The sequence below is a fragment of the Acyrthosiphon pisum genome, chromosome A2, assembly GCF_005508785.2.
Source record: "Acyrthosiphon pisum isolate AL4f chromosome A2, pea_aphid_22Mar2018_4r6ur, whole genome shotgun sequence".
NCBI lineage: Eukaryota > Metazoa > Arthropoda > Insecta > Hemiptera > Aphididae > Acyrthosiphon > Acyrthosiphon pisum.
In genome coordinates this window covers 103208656-103229303 of record NC_042495.1, presented here as the reverse complement: position 1 = coordinate 103229303, position 20648 = coordinate 103208656, and the positions used below count along the sequence as shown (strand labels likewise).

General features: G+C 33.6%; 1 protein-coding gene across 15 annotated transcripts in view; it reads right to left on the bottom strand.

Annotated features, from left to right (window-relative positions):
• Nucleotides 1-20648, bottom strand: part of LOC100163038 — a 312933-nt gene that overhangs the window by 15368 nt on the left and 276917 nt on the right. For 3 of the 15 annotated variants that reach the window (XM_029489305.1, XM_029489307.1, XM_029489312.1), the window contains 7 exons: nucleotides 14427-14894; nucleotides 12956-13108; nucleotides 11459-11521; nucleotides 8084-8287; nucleotides 3122-3264; nucleotides 2843-2925; nucleotides 1482-1674 (listed from right to left, as the gene is read on the bottom strand). In XM_029489305.1, coding sequence (XP_029345165.1) covers nucleotides 1482-1674; nucleotides 2843-2925; nucleotides 3122-3264; nucleotides 8084-8287; nucleotides 11459-11521; nucleotides 12956-13108; nucleotides 14427-14894 — 1307 coding nt within the window. Of the gene's footprint in view, nucleotides 1-1481; nucleotides 1675-2842; nucleotides 2926-3121; nucleotides 3265-8083; nucleotides 8288-11458; nucleotides 11522-11545; nucleotides 12731-12955; nucleotides 13109-14426; nucleotides 14895-20648 lie in introns of those variants that run through there. The other 12 variants (XM_029489306.1, XM_029489308.1, XM_029489309.1 and 9 more) reach the window with 12 other exon arrangements.

Genomic DNA, 20648 nt, shown 5'->3' with positions numbered 1-20648 from the left:
AATTTTGAAAAACGTAATTGAACTAGAAACAACCCTAAAAATATTATACGAGAGTTTTATACTTGTCATATTAAATGTTTTCTTTCAGATTATTGAATGTGATTGTCGGATTATGTTTAAAACTTAATATTGTTCCTGTGATGTTATGTTAACTAAATTAATTGATTTCGAGCAATATTGGTAACGAAAAAATGGTTTATGATAAATATGTATGACAACAAATATATTTATAGTATAGGTTTATGTTTACGCGTACTAATGTATTGCGAGTTTCGATTGAAAAGATTAAAAAGAATCACTATTGTGTGAAATATTGTTTGTATACGATGTAAAAACATTTTCGTTGGTAAAAGGGTATGGAGAGGGAGGAAAGAGAAACTTAATTATTTGAATAAGAGTACAACATGCGGATTAATTAATAACACGGCCGTAAAAATGGCGATGAGGAGCTGCTGAATTGAAAAAAAAAACATTAAGTGATTGTTATGAATTATTATGATTAATTAAAAGGTAAATTAATCTTTACTGAAAAGTTATTGCCGAGGCGCAACATCAACGCAAATAGTTTAATAATTAATCAAATGTATAACCGATTTTAAAATATCGCCACTGTAGAACACGAGATTTCAATATTAATAATAATTAATAATAATACAACGACGACCGTGGTTCGAGAATTGGTATTTTACGACTGGTCGCGAATGCGCACTATGGTTAAAATATTATAATTTTATTTTATTTATTGCGAATGAGAATGAATACATCCAATGTCTGTTAAGAATGGAATAAATGAACTTAACGTCGGTGTCAGAACTACTAGATGATATAATAGAGGTAATGTAAGTGTGACCATAGACCTATAAAATAATTTATTTATAGGTCTATGAGTGTGACCGAATGAGTAAGTAATCATGAAGCGGGTGGTTAATTTTTAGTATATATTATATATGTTGCATAAGAGAGGAATCTATTTGTACACGTCCTAATCTTATATAATTTTGAATTCTTTTTAATATTCTTTCCAATTTCCGAATAATTGAACCGTAAGTTCTCGAATGTAGACCAAACTAAAGCAATGGAAAGTCGGTATACAAAGGAAATTGATGGAGGTAAACATTTTAGTATTGCGTTTAATAAAACCTACAACGTTGGTTGCTTTATTAACGGTATATGTAGGAATAATGTGATGATTTAAGTTCAAAGAAGAAGAAAGGTGAATTCCATGATTTTTGTATAGGAAAACTCGTTTAGTTTGAGACTAGATGTGCAATCCGGCAGAGCTAAATTAGACTTAAATATTGACGAATTGTCTTCTATCAGATATGTAAGAACTCAGCCAAGAGAGGAGAGTATCGCCAACGCCGATTTGACGACAGTTGAATAAACAACGATCAGATATATTCTGTTGAGGGCTATTAGCAGTTGTATAATAATGAATAGTACTAATAAGATAGGTAAATTACGACGGGTTAGGCGCCTACCTGGTCTCTCAGCAATGTGAGTGGATTATTGTCAACGTCCAACACCTGTAAATTGATTGTGACTTGCCACGGCCTCTCGCCTGGCTGCACTTTGGTCACGTAATTGTACGGAAAGTAACCGACGCGACCGAAACATTTACCCTTCCACCAGGCCGGATCTGACGTGTCGATAACTGTGACCTTGTATCCCGCCCTAAACACACACATAAAACAATTTTGGATTAAAACATAGTTTTATCTTTCAAATTATTAAAAACAGGTAAAATGCATCTACATTGCGTATATAATATATCAATTATAAATATACAGTGTAACACCATACATACGCAGCTCATAATAAGTGTTTGAAGTCTTATAGAATATAAGTTGTAAGGTGAAGGAGAGGCTTAGGTATTTTGTGAGTATTCTACACATATTTCATCCACTTGAATAAATAATATAAAAGATAAGTATGGAAATTGGAAATAGTGGATGGAAAAAAATAGGAAGTACTTATTCCGATTTAATTATGACTTATGATAAATAATATCTGGAATAGGTTTCATTAGGACGAGGCTACGAGCCTTATATCACGGGTCACGGGATACACGCAATCACCTTGCACGTGATTTCATATCATGGGACTTCTTTTTATGAGAATATTATCTAAAGTAAATTGTGTACGTGAACAAACTTCATACGGTGGCTGACCTGAAGAGACGTTTGCGTCGAGACGTCTGCGAAGGAGTTATCATTAATTTCGACGACCAGATTCAAGCTTACTGTGAATGCGGAGGAGGGCATAATAGTTAATGCTGGATAGGATTTATTATTGAAGCAGAATACATAATAATATTATGTTGATTGTAATTAAATAAACATTTTTAATTTTACTTGGATTTTGCCTGGTATTTTTCCATATTATTTAAAAACTGCGTCTTACCCGAACCGCTTTATGACCTAGACTAAGGTTAATTTGGGTCATTGATCGTTCTTGTCCGATCGATATTGACTGCGGGTCGCGTTAATATTATATACTCATTTATTACGAGCATTAGCAATAACAAGTGTCTTATAGGTACCATCTACATATATAATATTATAATACACAAAATCCGTTTTTTTTGTAAAATATTTATTTGATCAATAAACGTATAACGTGAAGACATTTTGGATATGGCGGATAAAAATAACGATATTATTATAGTAATTAAGCACATTTTTTCAGGAATTAATAATTTTTTTTCATTATTTAAACCGTAAAACCTATACATTTTAAACCGTTTGAGCTAAAACCTAATATCACACACGCGCTGCAAAATTTAATGTGTAATTAATAATTGCAGCTCGAAACTAGTTATTCATTATGTTTGTGTACTCACTTTAAATCCAGTTCGTCTTCCCGGCGGGCTTTGAAATTGTACAGCACCACATAGAGATTATTCGGTAACAGCCTGTGAGGTTTCTGAAAATAGGACGAAAACAAATTTCTGGGTAGAGTGCGTGTTGTCTCAGTATACTGCGCACGCGCGATCTTACACGTCTACAGTTTAAGGCGCTGCGTAGGTATTATTGTGTATTGTATCGTAATTATATTATATTGCAATCAAATAATTATATTGTGTACGCGCCACGTGTGTATAATTATTGTAATACTGTACTTGTGAATATCTCACCGGCGACGGGCACGGAGACGTACTTGCCGACGACAGTGATTTATCGTTGTCGTCGGGTAACTCGACGGAGCTCATCCGTATGGTCCTGGTGGACAGTAGACGCCGGTTGTGCACCGGGCTAGACGGAGCTGAAAACACGGACGAAAAACAAACGTAAGGCGGGCGGCAACACATCAACAAGTATTAAGATAAAACCACGTTGTCGTTGTCGTACGACGAGGAACGCACGCGACATGTCGGGGATACGGTGGCAATACACGATGACACAATATGTGTCACCGTTGTACAGGAACGACGGTGCAGGTAAACGAGCAATAGTAGGTAGGTATATAATAGTATATGGCTAGGTAATAATATACAATATTGTATGTACCACTACGACGCGGGCGCATCATACTAGTTGCCTCCCGAACTCGGGCGTAGGTCGATAATAATATTTTTTTATACGAATCGACGTGTACGCTAAATTGGACATGGGCCAAATGCGCTCCTTATTTTTTACGGTCAATTTACCAATAATATAAGAGTCTTTTTAGTTTTACCTTCAGGTATATAAAAATGTTTTCATCTAATCTCATATTACATCGACGTTGAAATATGCATATTCAATTAAATTAAAACCAAAAGCGTATGTATTTATAAATTGATTGCCACCTAGTGACTGGTTAAATATTTTTTGATTTAAAAAATAAATGAAAAATATGTACCTATTAAAAATATTAATGCTAATTTGCAGCCAATATTCTACGAAATGATCTGGACTTTTATGAAGCGTCATCAATCATCATTATTATCAACGTACACAAGTATGGATTTGAGTGATAGACGAAAACAAGTTTTCATTTATTTTTATGAAACATGTACACTGTACAGGTACCTAATAAAAGTTCATTATTGCATGTTTCTATTTCATTCAAAAGTAATGTAACTATAGTTGTATTGGAATACATATAGATTATAGGTAGCCTATAGGTACTTAATTGATATTACTTTTAAATATTAATTTTAATTTAGCACAATAATTGGTCTAATTAGCCTTGAAAACTACCGTGTACAGCTAGTCTATCGACCCTAAAATATTTTGAGCACAATTGGTATAAAATGATCGGTAAAATCTCGGTAAATTGTATCGCCACCGAAAAAGGTTTTTCCACCTCCCGGTCGACAGGTATTGGACAGTATCATATTACTGTGATTACCTACAAAACGATTCGTAATCTTTCCAAAATCTAAAACAGAAACTAACATGGATAATATCGCCTTCGTTTGATATTTGTAATCTCTAAATGGGTGGGCAGTAGTATTAATATTTATGACAGTCGATATATTATTGTGACACATGATCACGACATCATATGTACAAACAAGAAGAGAGGATAATACATCCTTTATATATTCTACGAATTTATCACATTGCAGGACAACCACCCGTTTTATTTATGACTTCAGAGGACGTCACGCTCACAATATGTGTTGCCGATGTCTCACGAACGTAAAAAATAACAAACTTGTGTTCAGAAAAACCAATTTTATGTGTGTTAGCTTTAATATTAGAGTGAATCCACCTATTATATAACTTAATGATGAGAATACATCATCTGTGTTTGTACTTTGTTTTTATATGGTATTTGAATTTTTGTACTAGTTACGAGTATGTAAAATATTATATTTAAAAAATGGGTATAATTTTCTAAAAAATGCAAATATCATAAAAACCCGACGTACACACAGACAATGGTCTTCCCCGTGGTACTATAAAAGGTAAATTTATTCTAATGTTAAATAAAGCTTACAAAATGAATTAGTTTTTCTGAACGCAAATTTTATATATTGTACGTTTTTAAGACAGGGACCAAACATGTGGGTAGGTGATATCCTCTTAATTTGTGACGAACAAACATGGTAGGTAGGTACTTCTACATTAGTCTGCGAAACCACTTGCTTTGTTTACGGAGGCATTTATAATACATTAAAATTGTAGTGTATGTTTTCGGCAGGCAACTATATGTATGTATATATGGAGTCAACTATCTCGATCAACAGGTATATCTATCTAGGAGGTATTTCGTATAATTTGGGAGGTAACTAGTATGATCAATATTATATTATATACTCCAACAATGATACAGGAATCGAGGTGTTGCAGATGACACTATGGCAGACGTGTAGAGACGACTAAAATAATACATTAATATAGTGTTAGGTGTGAAAAATCTGTTAGTAATTATAATAATAATAATAGTAATAATGATAATAATAATAATAATAAAAAAAACTAAAAACAAAAAAAAAAAAAAACAATAACAATATAACGAATAAATAAAAACAAATAATGGTGTGTACATCATATTATATATATAATCAATGCTATTGGGGTTCCATAATATTATGTTTACGGTTCTCTCAGTCGTCAGACGGCTGCAATAAACCGTAAGAAAAAAAACCAAAAAAAAAACATTGCAATGCGGTCTGAAAATATAAGTTTGTGCACATGCTCTGCTCGAGGGGGTATTTGGGAAGCAAGGGGGAGGGGGTCCATGACACTACATTATTATCCACTCCGCTCGGGTCTAATCAACTTATATTTTCAGAAAACTCCGCAACGGTGGCATCATTGTACGCACACTGCAATATCATATATATAATATTATAATATTACGTTCATAATTTATACCTATAACACATAATAAAATATTATAATACTCAGCTACGCTACATGTCCATTCAACATCATTTTACGCAAAAACTATCTCTCTTTCTCTGCAGTATTAAAATAAATAGTTTTAAATTCAAATACGATATTAAAGCGAAGCGTATTATATATAATATTATAACAACATATCGAGTTTGCTTGTCTATTTTTTTTTTCGAGCCTTATCAACGTAGCGATTCATTACACCCTATAGAGCCGCGATTATTCGCCAAAAAAAAAAAAAAAAACATTATTACACATACTATATGACTAAACCAAAAACAATAATAAAAACAAAATAAAATACGATCTCCGCATACGTCACATGTATAACAATATAATATATATAACATTATAGCTCGAAAGAGCGAAAAGCCATTGTCCGTATAAGCATGCAGCGAGTAAAACCGCTATTATAATATTGTCGCGTTGTTATCCCTCCCATTATACCTATATAGTCGTGTTAAATATTATTTTAATTATTTTCGTTTCTCGTGCTTTCGCTTTTCGTCATTTCCATGCGCATGCGCACGTCACACATACAACAAACCTGCAGCACACAGAAACAAAATGACCTATAATTATCGTTATTAATCGTTTACGTGTTATGTGTGAATCCCCCGCGGTACTATCATACTCAAAAGACGTGTCTTTGACACGTGAACAATAATTATAGCGTACCAATAGTGTTATAATAATATTAATATTACTGAACAGTAGAAATCGAATAATGTAAAGGTGCCGCAGCGGTTGGTGAGACTAAAATGTATTGAAACGGTGCGTGGATGGTAAAAGGGTATAAATATTATGTCGATTCGGTCATTTTTCGATTATTACGCCGCCGCTGTTTTGTAGGTTAGGCTTAATGAGAATGTAATATAATATATTATATGTTTAGCGTAGTTAAGTCGATTCGCAGTCGAAATATTTTATTTTTTATTTCATATTATAATATCTCAAATTATCAAGTCATTACGCAGTCAACTATATACAGTATAAAACCGTATCGTTAACAAAGCTTTTTTCCATTTTTAAAAAGTGTCAATATCGACTTATGCATAATTTTACTAGCACACCGTTCGCATAATAGTATAATAACTTTATTATAATTATAGTTGAAGTCAAAGATCGATATGTCCACCAACCGCAGTATATTATGTTCGCGGGCTAAGTTTGAAAATAAATAAATAATATCGAAAACGAGGAAAACTCAATCACGAGTGGATAGTATTCGAATTTTCATATTTTCATCGGTCGGCATACAGTAATTTTTACTCCAGTCCTTAGATGTCGTTACGACTTCGGGTTTCCTACTGCAATGTATAATATGTATATAGTAATAGGTACAGTGTATATACAGCTATGAGCACAGCAATAATTATTATTATCGAAAAACGATTTCTGTTAATGCGCGTGTGCGACAATAATAGCACAATAATTTATTAATAAAGGTATACACCTACCGTCGTCGTTAAAACGCAAAACAAAATTTATTATTATTACACTCATCTCCGTTCACATCAGACAATGTAATATATTAAAGTAAACACGCACACACACGCACACACACGCACGCATAACGCGTATAAAACTCGCCACAGATAGTAAAATGATGGGGTAAAAACGATGACCGTTAAATAAATATATATATCATTATGACATTATTACCACGCAATTGAATAATTTTATATAATTTTATAATCATTATATGTATTTATAATATCGACGCATACTATGTTACGTTATATGGTAATATATACACAAACATAGCAAAGTTATGTGTATTCATGTATATAATATCATCATATACATCGAGCGAATCGACATCATCATAATAATTGCATAATAATATATAATATAAACAATATATTATTTATGTATGATCTGAACTACAGGCAAAATAAAATAAAAATGCTCAACGGTAGGTATATATATAATATATTATATTAATATAGGCAAATGATATGAGTACGCACACGCTTCGACGTTAGGTGGCACTCTCGTCGACAGGGGGTTTCCTATTTAAATAAATGTTGAATTCCGTGGATGCGTATAATAATATGATGAGACGATCATGATGCCGTTGTCATCACGGCGAGTAACGTGGTTTTAGAGTAATAATTAATATTATATTATTATCACGTCATTATAATACTCGTATATTGCATGTTTCGGATTGTTAATATTTTTTCGGAATTTTAGTTGTTTTTAGTTCAGTCGCAGGTTCGCGGCGGGAAGGATCGCGACATACGTACATTGCAATCTGGACGAGGACGAAGGATTCGAGTAGCTTTCCATCTGCTGTTGTAGTCCGGTGCTGCTGCCGCTGCCACCGCCGCCACTGCCGTTGCCACTGCCGCCCATCCGTCGCCTTTGCGCTTGTTCCGCGGTGTCCGACGAGTCCAACGAAAAGCTCTTCATGCGTGAATTGAGTTTCGGTCGACGAGGGCTGTGCGGAGCTGTAAATGTCCACAGACGGGTGGGGCACCCATGGTCAGAGAGAGCGGGCCGTGGGACGGGGGTGATTGGGTCGTGGCGGCCGGACGGCGGGGCGAGAGAATCACACTCGTATATTATTATGCTTCATTCCCCGTTCGATCGGCAACAAGTGTTTAGATTTTGCTTCCGGAGCAGAACGGTTTTGACGTAAAGATTCACGGCGTGTACATCGATAGTGTCGGACCGCAAATAAACATAATAATGAATTATTATTAAGGTAATGATCACATTGTTTTAATGTCCAAGGGATGTTTAGCGAAATGGTTTCCACCCGTTAGAATCTAAGGCCAACAAACTTAAACGGACGAATGTGACTACGAAAGTTGGTCCAACTATCGACATAGACGGCTCAAAATGTTCTGCTTCGAAAAGAGGAATCAAAAACAAGGGTTATTTGAGAAAACGAGTGCATCATTAAAAAAGAGAGATTAACGTTTTTTTCAAAGGTACGTCAATGAATTCTTTCTCCGAGACCAGTCGATTCTCTCGCCTTGCCGTCCACTCGCACACAAACTATACGATAAAAAAAAAAAAAAATGCATCTAGGCCACTAAGATCTAAGACATGCGGCAAAGTTGTAATACCAAGTTAGAAAAAATTTAAAATTAATTAAAGACTACGCGACATGCACACGTTACTGTTGTCATCTGACCAACACACAAAGTCAGTAATTCATATTATGATGGCATGATAAAGTTAATACGGAGAGAAAACAATGAGACCTGTTGTTAATAATTGTCATCATAAAGTCGGAGGAAAATGTGATGATGTTAAATCGTCATGAACCTGTACAGGATGATTCACGGTTTTCCGCACAAGCAATGAGAATGATAAAACTAATATGTGTTTTCATGTTTGTGAGTGTATTCGAAAACGTGTTTTGTGTTTCACCAATCCGTGGATAGACAATTAAGGTAATTTTAGTTTATTATTTTATTGAGTACCTAGTCCTTAAATTTTCATTTAACTCCTATTTAGGTAAGGCAAACAATATTTGAGACGTATGACATACATAAAAATGTTTTGGTTTATGAAAACTCTCGTGGTGCATGAGGTAGGTTTTGTAAGTGCCCTTAGAAAATTCTTTACTCTCAAAACATGAAATATTTTTTCGAACGCATTTGCCAGAAACCGTGAAACACCATGTACGTCCATAAATATGCGTTTCCGTCAGATCACGTCGATCGTGGTTCAGATGAAAAAATGGTAATAATAATAATAACCGTAATACATAGTACAATTATTAATAATAATAATTATATCGTGCGTATGAGACCGTAAATCGTAAGCCGTCATATAATTTTTATATATTATTATATTTTAATCGACAGTATCTGCGAGCTTTTTTTCTTTGTTGGTATACAATGAAATATTGTATACAACGTTATTATTGAATTTGAGTGCTCTCGACAACGATTAACCAATCGTAAAATGGTTATATGATGCGTATACGGCTACTTAAATGCAACCTAATGATATAAATGTACATGTCGTAGGTCAGTGGCGTATTTGAGGAGTGTATAGGGATGGAGTCTTGGGTATTTTTTTTATTATTTAATCTACAACAGAACAATAATTCATATTATAATAATAAATAAACTAAAAACTGAACTTTATAGGTACTGCTAAAAAATAATATCCAAAAAGTTGATGGCCCTCCATTTAAATAGTTTTATTAAAAAAAAAAATTGATTTTCTTCTTTCCGTGGTAGAATTTTAGACATGCTAATGTGATAGAATCTACCAGATATTCGTTTTTTTTTTTTTATAAGAGACCAGATCCTTTGCCCACTTGGGTTTTTTAATATTTATTTTATGAAATCGGCTAGATAATTTTTTTATGCTCATTGCACGAATTGGATCTACACGCCATCTTGTGGTAGTAGCTACTACAAATAATTAAAATATTATGAAATAATCCATATAATATGAGTACCCTAAATAATATACAAATGAATAAATTGCAATTTTTAAGTACCTATACTTATCATCGAACGAAGGATCCGCGTGCAGTCATAGTAGTTGTTTTGTGAACAAAAACAGTTAATCAAAAGAAGAGAAGAAAGCTGTTGAAGGTAAACAGCAAAGTTTGAAGAAATGATCGTACCTATAGTTAGCGATATAAAATTAATTATAAAAATTGAACATTCCAAAAGTAGAATTTTAAAAATAAAATAAAATGTGTTAGTAACAATATATGTGTAATTTAATATTTGAGTGTCATAATATAATTTTTTTTTATAAATTTCACAGATGAATACATTATTGTTCTCCTTCACCAAGATTTTTACCCAGTTACGCCACTGGTCTACACTCTACGACACGTACATGCATATTATGGAAGTTTTGCTAAGACATCAGAACAAATATGATAGCCACAGAGCGCAGACTTTTCGGATTCCGTACACTGACGACATGCGTATCGGGTGAAAGCCGATCAAGGACAATAATTACAATGACATACGATTGTGTTAAACGAGCATTTCGACGACGACAATATATTTGCATATTATATAAGTATAGAACACATAATATGCGGTAGGTAGGCAGGTAGGTAAGTACAAATGATGAATATGAGTTAAATTTTTTTACAAGCTCGTGTGTGTGTTCGACGTTTCGTTATGCGCATTCGCTCCGGAAAGTCTCGAACGACGAGGCTCTCCATAATATGTATTATGACAGAGTGCAATAACGAGGGTCGCTCGGTTACAAAAATGTTTGTGTCGATGAATTATGTATGAGTTGATTTTTTTTAAATCCCTTTGGTAGTTTTGAAAACGTGCACATGACATTTTGATGGGCCTTTTAATTATTCAAACATCGACCGAACGTATAAACAATATATACGTTTATAATATGATGTATTTATCAATCGGATGAGCTAGTTTTTTGACTCTTAATTACAGGATTTGGGTAAAAGTTTCCAAAACTGACGAGGACGTTCTTCAAGCAATACAATATAACAATGATATTGTCCAATGATTTTTCTATTCACGAAACTGTCCTACAACAATACTCGCGTCGGTGCACATGAATGGATCGTTCTAAACGGTGCAAACACCTGCATGTATTATATTCTACTACGACTATCATCAGACTAATTTTTTTTTGAGTGGTTGCTAAGTACAGACCGGTAGGGACTGATCGAGTCCAAAAATGCTTGTCTTGTCCCTGAGTATAGCAGGTGGTCTGGCCTTGTATATAGAAAAAAACAAAAACACGGTATAACAATGGTGATTTATAAAAGAATAAAGTTTAATTAATATAATAACAAGCTTAGTAAACGGGGAGTTGCAGTATAATATCGATGAAATTACATTTTTTTTTATCTTCAGGAGGAGCTGGGTGGGGGGTCAGGACGTCATGCTCTTATACTGTAATATTATTATTATTATATAATGTGAAATATTGTTTTACAGATAATGAAAAAGAGAAAAAGCTACCGTGCAACGACATTTGTATAATATATAATATAACAGATATAATAAGTAAATATTGGAAAGTATTCGTCGTAATACGTATTTTGTGACAACTTTAACGATCACAGCCATTGTATCGTATATTACATACTACGTGTTAACAAAATATAAGGTTATTAAAAGAGCAATATATATATATATATAATTATATATAGCGTTGACTAATAGTATTGGAAGAAGAATAAGTAGTGAAACACTGAAACATAATAATTTACAGAAGAATAAAAAGCTCAGGCTTGTGGAGTTGGGGGTGGAGTTGAAAAAGTATGTGGGACATACACAATATTATAGTTTTTGTTTTTAATCAATGTCAGTTATTTTAAAACAGACGACACAGCTGACACGCATCTATTAAATGGTAGAGCTCAGAACAAATAAGTGTACCTACCAGAAACTTATGTATGCGATAAAATTATGTCAATAAAAACATGTCTACGGTTAGGCAAGGGAGGCGTAATAAAGAATAAGGATCGAGGCGCGATTCTCGGACATCGTCTATGCCTACAATATAATGTAATTTATTTTAAATTATAATATTAGGCGGGTACTTATCTATATTATTGTGAATCATTAGGTATAGGAATATTGTCATTTTGTCTTAAAATCTAAAAATTCGAAATCAAATAACTCGGTTTATATTATAATGGAGTAATTTGAAGACATAATATAGGTGACGAGCGTGGGGTTTATATATTGGTGGGAGGTGGTGGAGGAAGATTTTCTAAGAGCGGTCTGTCGAAAATCGTTATTTTTTAAAAGTTAAATTCTTCTTGGCCGCCATAACGGCGCCGGCCATCAAGCTTCGTCTGTGTCCGGGTTGCAGCTGAAGGTCTACTGGCTGTTGCAGGTCTCCGTCTGGGGGTTGACTGGGTAACACTAGGGGTTGTCCAAACGGTCTCGTACCCGCCGCGTACTTAACCTGTTCTGTGTACGCGACAGGTAACGACGAGTGAAGAAAGAGAAAAAACAAAAAAAAAAAATAAAAATAAAAATAAATAAATAAAAATAAATAAAATAATTGAAAATAAGAATACTAATCATAAATGGGTTTGAAGTGTATATGTGTAAAAATATTATTATAAAATAAAATAATAATAAAAAAAAAAAGAATTTTGCGCTCAGAAGAAACAAAATGATATAAATTCGTACTTTCGGGTAACGATATCGATCGGCCTTGTGTTTGGGACCTGCCACCGAACATGGTAAAGCTCTTGACGCCGCCGAACAGTCTCCGCCTTCTGGGTGCTGCCGATTCCGGGAGTCTGCAGGAGGCCGAAGACGTGCCGACGACGTGTGATTCCGCTAGGATAGGACAATCACGATCGCGACATGAGAAATTCGCAATTTTTCGAATGGTTTTTTTGTTTTTTTTTTAATTATAATAGGCACACTATTATCAGAGCCATCTGAGGTACCGGGCCAATCAAAAGCCAAAATAATAAATAAAACAATAACAATATAGTAATGATAATACCTATTGGTTATAATAATATACACTTCTCGAAGAGAAGGGTGCATATACATATATATATATATTATCGTATAGCCGTATAGGTATATACAAATACATATATATATAGATAATTATGAACTGTAAACTCCTGCAGATAATATATTTATATATATTTATTTAAACGCATATAAATGTAGGTATATATGTGTATTCGGAATTATAAAAGTATTAAATAATTATGTTTTATCAAAATAATTAAAGATGATAATATTATTAATTGTAATAATAAATAAAAGAGTTCAGCTTGCCCAAAGTCGAGAAGCGTTAACATGCAACGTTCACAAAACATCAACATAATAATAATAGTAATAATAGTAAGCGCGACACGCCACCGTCGTATGTTATTTATACAGCGACAGCAAGCGAATATATTAAATTAATGTCATTAATATCGGCAAACGTCGAACAATAAAATAAATTATAATAATATAATATGATGACACGTACCTACTACATAACATTGTTATCGTATACCTCCGCGTGCGATGGGCGTTCGGGCGGTAGTGTAAGTGGCCAAAAATAAAATTGGTAAATTTCGGTTTTCCGGTCGTCGTCGACCGACGTCTCAATAGTTATTACTAATTTCGTTCGCGGATACGATAGTTGTAGGCACATACACGGTCATAATATATATTAATATTATTATATTATATTGTGTAAATTATTATAAGCGCGAGTGGCGTGTCCGGACGATTGAAGACGCCTTAAACACGTGCAATCGCCCCAATCCTCCGGACGCGCCGCTCGACACTATAATAATAAATAATACGTCAAATTATAATATTATTGAAGACAGATGGCAGTGTGTCTACATAGTGCATATTATCTAGATAGATAGAGAGACAAAGATACAAACAGGCAGACAGACAGACAGAGAGAGAGTGAGAGAGAGAGAGATAGAGACGACAAAAAATGTGTTACGAGACAAATGCATGCAAAAAAAAAAATACGGGGATCAAGTCCACTCGTAACAACAACAACAACAACAACAACATCAACAAAAACGACTTGTCGATTCGTTACGTGTGCGGACGCGCAAACGCACACGCACACGCAAACGCACACACACACACACACACACATTCGCACACACACAGCCGTGCAGACCTGAGCTGGACGCGATTGGCGGCGACGTGACGTTCAGCGTGGTTCCCGGTCTACCTAAACTGTTCGGGTGCTGCAGGTGCTGCTGCGGGTGCTGCTGCTGCTGTTGCTGTTGCTGCTGCTGCTGCTGCTGTTGCTGCTGCGATGGCGACGATCTGGGCAGTGGTTCAGTGGGCGGCCCGCCGACGGCCATCTGTTGCTGCTGCCGTGAACCGGAAGGGCCGCCGCCCGGTCTGGGCGACGTGCGGATCTCGCCGGCCTGCTTCAACACCTGGTACACCTGGTCGACCGGTTGTCCCGCGCCGTCCAGTTGCAGCTGGAGGCCGCCGCTTGCACCACTGCCCCCACCGCCGCCACTTGCACCGCCGCCTCCACCACCTCCAACGCCTCCACCACCACCACCACCTCCTCCACCAACACCACCAACGCCGGCACCGCCAACACCACCGCCGCCGTCCGCACCGGGAATTACTGCGCATACGGGTAGAGAAAAAAGAACAAAAAAAAAAAAAAAAAAAAAATAGGCACACCACACGACGACGAAACAATACATAATATACACGCATATACATATACATATGTTATATATACGTGTGTGCGCGTGTGCGCGCGGGTGTTTTTGACACACCTACACACACGCACGCACACGTATATATATTACGTATATGAATTCAAACGAAAATTATAAAATAATAAGGAAAAAAAAATCAAAATCAAAATTTGCAAAAATGTTTTTTTTTCTGTGCAAATGTTCACACCACTCCGTGTATAATATATATATATATATGGGTTCACAATCGAAACACTCGTCAAAAGCAAACTCATAAACGTCGAACATGATATATTTTACATTATTATTATTATTATTATATATATATATACAATGCGTTCAAAATTGTAAAACAAAATATCGTTCATTGCAGAGCTCTATAACGGCCGTGTAGCAAGTCGTGCGATTCGGTGGTCAAAATCACATAACACGATGATAACACACAATATTATCATTTTGTTATGGTCGTATTGTGGAGCTATGATACCTATGCATGTATACTATATCGATATTGCAGTATTATTGTAGTCATAATATTGCAAACATCTTTTCGAGTTCACGACTGATGTACCTATTATGACCGTTACCCACCAATGTATCCTGTTTTACACTAATTATGTTACGTAGGTCACCGAAAACTATGTGAATATAATATTAGGCAACCGATATTTTAAACGTACAAATTAGGTAGTTATCAATATTGCTATTATTCCTTATTCACATAGACTACACGTTTTTGAGTGGGTAATCATACAGAATATATTCGGCAAAAATATAAAATATCCATTCAGAATAAGAAAGGTACCGAGCGACCGACTCGTGCACATGGGCGTGGCTTCGCTCCAAATGCCGAACCAGGTGGTTGACTTGGTGGGAGAAGCATCTGACCGCCTCCGGACGAAAATCAGTCGCCGCCCGGTACCTTTCTTATTCTGAATAGAGTATCTACCTATACAGTATACCTATAAATCTTATTCGTAAACGATGTACTACGATGTAAATAACTAATATTGTACGTTTAAAATATTTTAAATCTATCATAGGTACAAATAATTTTCTGTGAAAAACAATGAAATATAACGATGCATATTTATTGCAATAAACATTAAACACGTGGACATTTTGATAGAATACTGGGAAGGTGTTTCTGATAAATGTGTAACGAGAATGTAGGTATTAAATATTAAAAATAATGTTTAAAAAAAATTACTTGAGATTTATACGACTCTACTAATAACCATCATGTAAATTAGAATATGTATTTTATATTGAAACTCTATAATATTATTAATTTCAGTATGACATTATATTATTTGTATCTGCATTAATGTGGCATTATTCTTTTCAGTCGTCAACCATTTTAAACCATATAGATCTTAGATTAACCATTATAACTTACACTATTACGTTGTTCTATAGAATAAATTATATTACAATTTAAAGAGTGAATAACAAATGTTAAGAATATAATATACGAATTTTATTATGGGATTTATACAGGATTTACCATCTACATGATATGTGTGAGCGCTATTAGAGTCTGCCTCGTCTCATACGTGATCTAAATGTTGTAAATATTATTAAAATGGTGATACGAAATGCATGGTTCCTATAATGCGTTGTGGTTGTAAACGATTGCTACAAGACACGTCTTTACATATTATTAGCTTAAAGAGTATCGATGTATCTCGTAGTATCGATATATTATATATTTTGATTATTTCAGCATAAACTATACGGTTTTATATGGTACCTTTGGTATATTGAACAGTACATTTTTGTTACCTGCATGGACGTGATAACTGTAATATAATGTTGATGATGGCGAATGTGATCTATCTATATTTTATTTTATCAATAATAATATACACTAAATATTAATCGGATTTGTTAACAAGTGTAACTCATGGCTTGTTTCAAGACATTTATATAGTTGTTGTCTATCTTTGTAAAACGTATTTTGTATGGTGTTGAAATTGAAATTAAGTGAATATTTTTTAAAAAAATTAATTAAAATTAACTAGTTGGAATGAGAGTAAAACTATTTGTGGAAATTCAACATGTTTATCATTCACCAAAAACAAATAATTATTTCTTAGTTATTTATATAAATTTAAAAATTGTTAAAAATTGTACGGGTTGCATGTATATAGGTCGATTTACATCGTAACGAAAGTAACTTTTTTATAGATTTTATTATTTTGTAGAACACACATTTACATAATTTGTCGTTATTACATTATGGTGCGCTGTGCCGGAATTTGCTTAAAATCGTTTTTTTTTTACTCCTTTTTCAATATTTAAAATTTGATAACGGAAAATAAAAATTAATTCCATCGTCGCAAACACGCATGTACTTAAAAACAAACAGATATAATATCTACAACATATAACCCAATATTTCGTTTTTATTCCTGTGAAATTCGACAGTGAAATCTCATTTTCAAGGAACTCAAATATTTATCAAAGCAAGGAAATTCAATAAACGTCTCAGGTTAACAAATTATAATACGTCTGTATTTATTCAACACCGAACAGCTAGATGGAAAGTGAAATTAATGGAATAGCGAGAAGCATATAATAATAATACAAACTATGTACATACGACTTAGTGCTTGTACGATTAAACGCACGTCATTAAGTATATTATGTGTACATTAATTATTTTCTTCGCAGTGTTATGATTTGTTGGGATATTCTGACATTGTACCTGTATTATTTCTTCAAGGGATAATAACTAAATTATGAATTGATCGTTTTTGAATCGCATGAATTATCGTATTGTGTTAGGTCAACAAAAATGGTTGAATAACAATATGATGCGTTCAAATATCTTGCCACGTCGTATTATATTGTTACGATATGTAAAATTAACTATAACCTGATTGTGATTTATTGAATTTTGAAAACCCATCAAAATGTATTTCTTTTGTTTGAATTTATAATTTGCACGTATTCACGTCAAACCATTAATTACTAAAACATCCTTATTGTTTGATGGTTTTTTGATTTTTCTGGGTAACATGTCATTTTTATTATTATAATATATGAAAATTAGTTTATAGAAATTTTAAATTATATTTATCCATTGGATATTAGTGAAATACATTACATAACAGTAATAATGAATTTTTAGTAAATCTATAAAACAATAATTTCACGTAGGTAGATAATATATTTAATAATAATTATTAATTCTAAACACTGATATATTTAAGTGTATTCATTTGATATAGTTGCTTATTTACATAAAAAAGGAACTCACGGCTGATGTCTGCGTGTAATCAATGAAGTAAAAAGGTAAGTACAATAAATATGAACGTAATAATACTTTTAACAATGAAGCAAAAACTATTCATTTTGTCATGGAAATGAATATGAAATAAATAATCAATGACAAAATGAAAAACTATATGGAACTCAAAAATGATAGTCACAACCTCATTTGGTGCATATATTATTTGTATTCGTATTTGCATTTTACTCTTTTATTCCTTTTTTTTTTCATTCAATAATATTTAGGAAACTTGAAACAAATAATACCACGTGTCTATATTTGATTTGATCATTTCGGCGAAATTTATAGATCAGATTTACTATGCATATGATAAGTACATCGTTGTATTTAAGAAACAAAACGTTTTTAGTGCCATAAGTCCCTACTTAATCATAATCATCTACTGACTTGGAAATATTACTGAAATTTTGGTTTTAATTCACGACGTCGTACTAATAGTAAATAAGTACACAATAGTTTATAGTTATTACAATATGAACCGACTAAACGGTCAAGACGTCAAGTTGTCGAATGATTTATTTTTAAGCCAAGTAATGGACGGTTTCATATTAACTTTAAATATGTAAATGATCAGTAAAAAATAACATAAATGCCATATGAAAATGCTATTGTTTGCTTTGAAGTCTTGAACGGAGGCTGAACGTAATAGTTTACGTCTACGACGTTTTGAAAATTTGTGTTAAATAAAATTGTAAAATGGTCTTATAATTTGTTGAAATATTTAGTGTTAATCATGAGAAAAATCGCAAAATAAACAGATCACCAGTGTTCAGTTTGAACCTGTAATATATTGGTACGAATTTTATATCTCTATTATGACACTGGCGAATTATTATTGTTAGCTAAGACAACTTTAATAATATAGTGATCGATAGAGTTACAGAAACAGAGGCTGCAGAGAGTATATATATAGTCCTTCCCATCATGCAACCGTCTCTGAACGGGTCAACCTGTGTGTTTAGAGCGGGATGCGCCAAAGACGACGACGAGTATTATAATAATATACAACTAAACACACACAAATTTATATTATATTACATAATAATATTATAGTTTTGTAGTTTGTGCAAACTTTGCGCCATCTGTTTGTTTTCAAATAATTCCGTGACGCGACGACGGGTCATCTAAGCGTTGGACTTAAATTCAAGCGCATAATCTAAACCGTTTTCAGTTTTAATCAACGAATATTGTTTGGTATTCAAATTAATAAACTGCGGATCTCTCGATAAATGTATCGGATACGTTCGCAGACAGTAGAGAGGGGAGGAATTAATAACCGATTCTTACGAAAAGTGTCGTGAGTGCTAAACGATTTACCGTGTGCGAGATATAATATGACAAGCAGTGGCGGTGCAAATGTATGTCCGTCGTGAGACGTTTAGGTTTTTATCGTGTCCACGTCTTGTACCACATTCGTTTTAGACGTGACGTACGAACGTTTGAGAATATAAAAATTATTGTCAGATGTAAATATAATAATAATTGTCGTCGCGAGATCTATGCTTTGAAAAAATAAAAAAATATACTCTTGCATCGCCACTGAACATTTCATACTCGCACACCACCATCGTCATGCCCCATGATCAGTGGTGACAGTGGCCAGTAAATGGAGGTGCGGGTGGTACGACAATATAATATCGTACACGGTGGACAGTGGCAAACGGGAAGCTTGTAATATTATTAGTGTGCTGTATAATATGCAAAACGTACACGGTCGACGCCACCCCACAACGAACCGTCTATGGGTGTCATACTATATATTATAATATTATAAAATATATATTTCGTATTTTATTAGTACGCAAAGCAATATTACATTATTTATATATATATACTACCACAATAATTACTTTATTTACTAATATGATTAATATGATATGAACACTTTGGGCATTCGGTTAATTGTGTACGGTGGTCGATCGTCGTGGCGATAGGTATGATGATATAACGACAACGATAATAGAAAATTATTATATGGGTATACAGTAAACACACAGCCTACGTCTGATTAACACGTCCAACGATAGAAATTTATAGTTACTCTATACAGTGAACGTAGGTAGGTACCTATGGGTAGTAAGTATTTTTTTAAAATATATATGAAATGAGGAAATAAACAATTAGACGTTTAAAATATAAAATAAATATATATATAAACACATCAATCAAACCGAACAGCGTGCATGGATTTTATACACCAAAAAAAAAACATAAAAATAAAAAAAACAGGAAATAATGATAAAAAGTCCGTAAGAATAATATATATATATATATTTCATCGTTATTTACAACCCTACTACGTATAAAACGTATATGTACACATAAATTGTATGTACACAACGACTTTGGAAAGCTGAATTTTTTAGTAATAATAAGT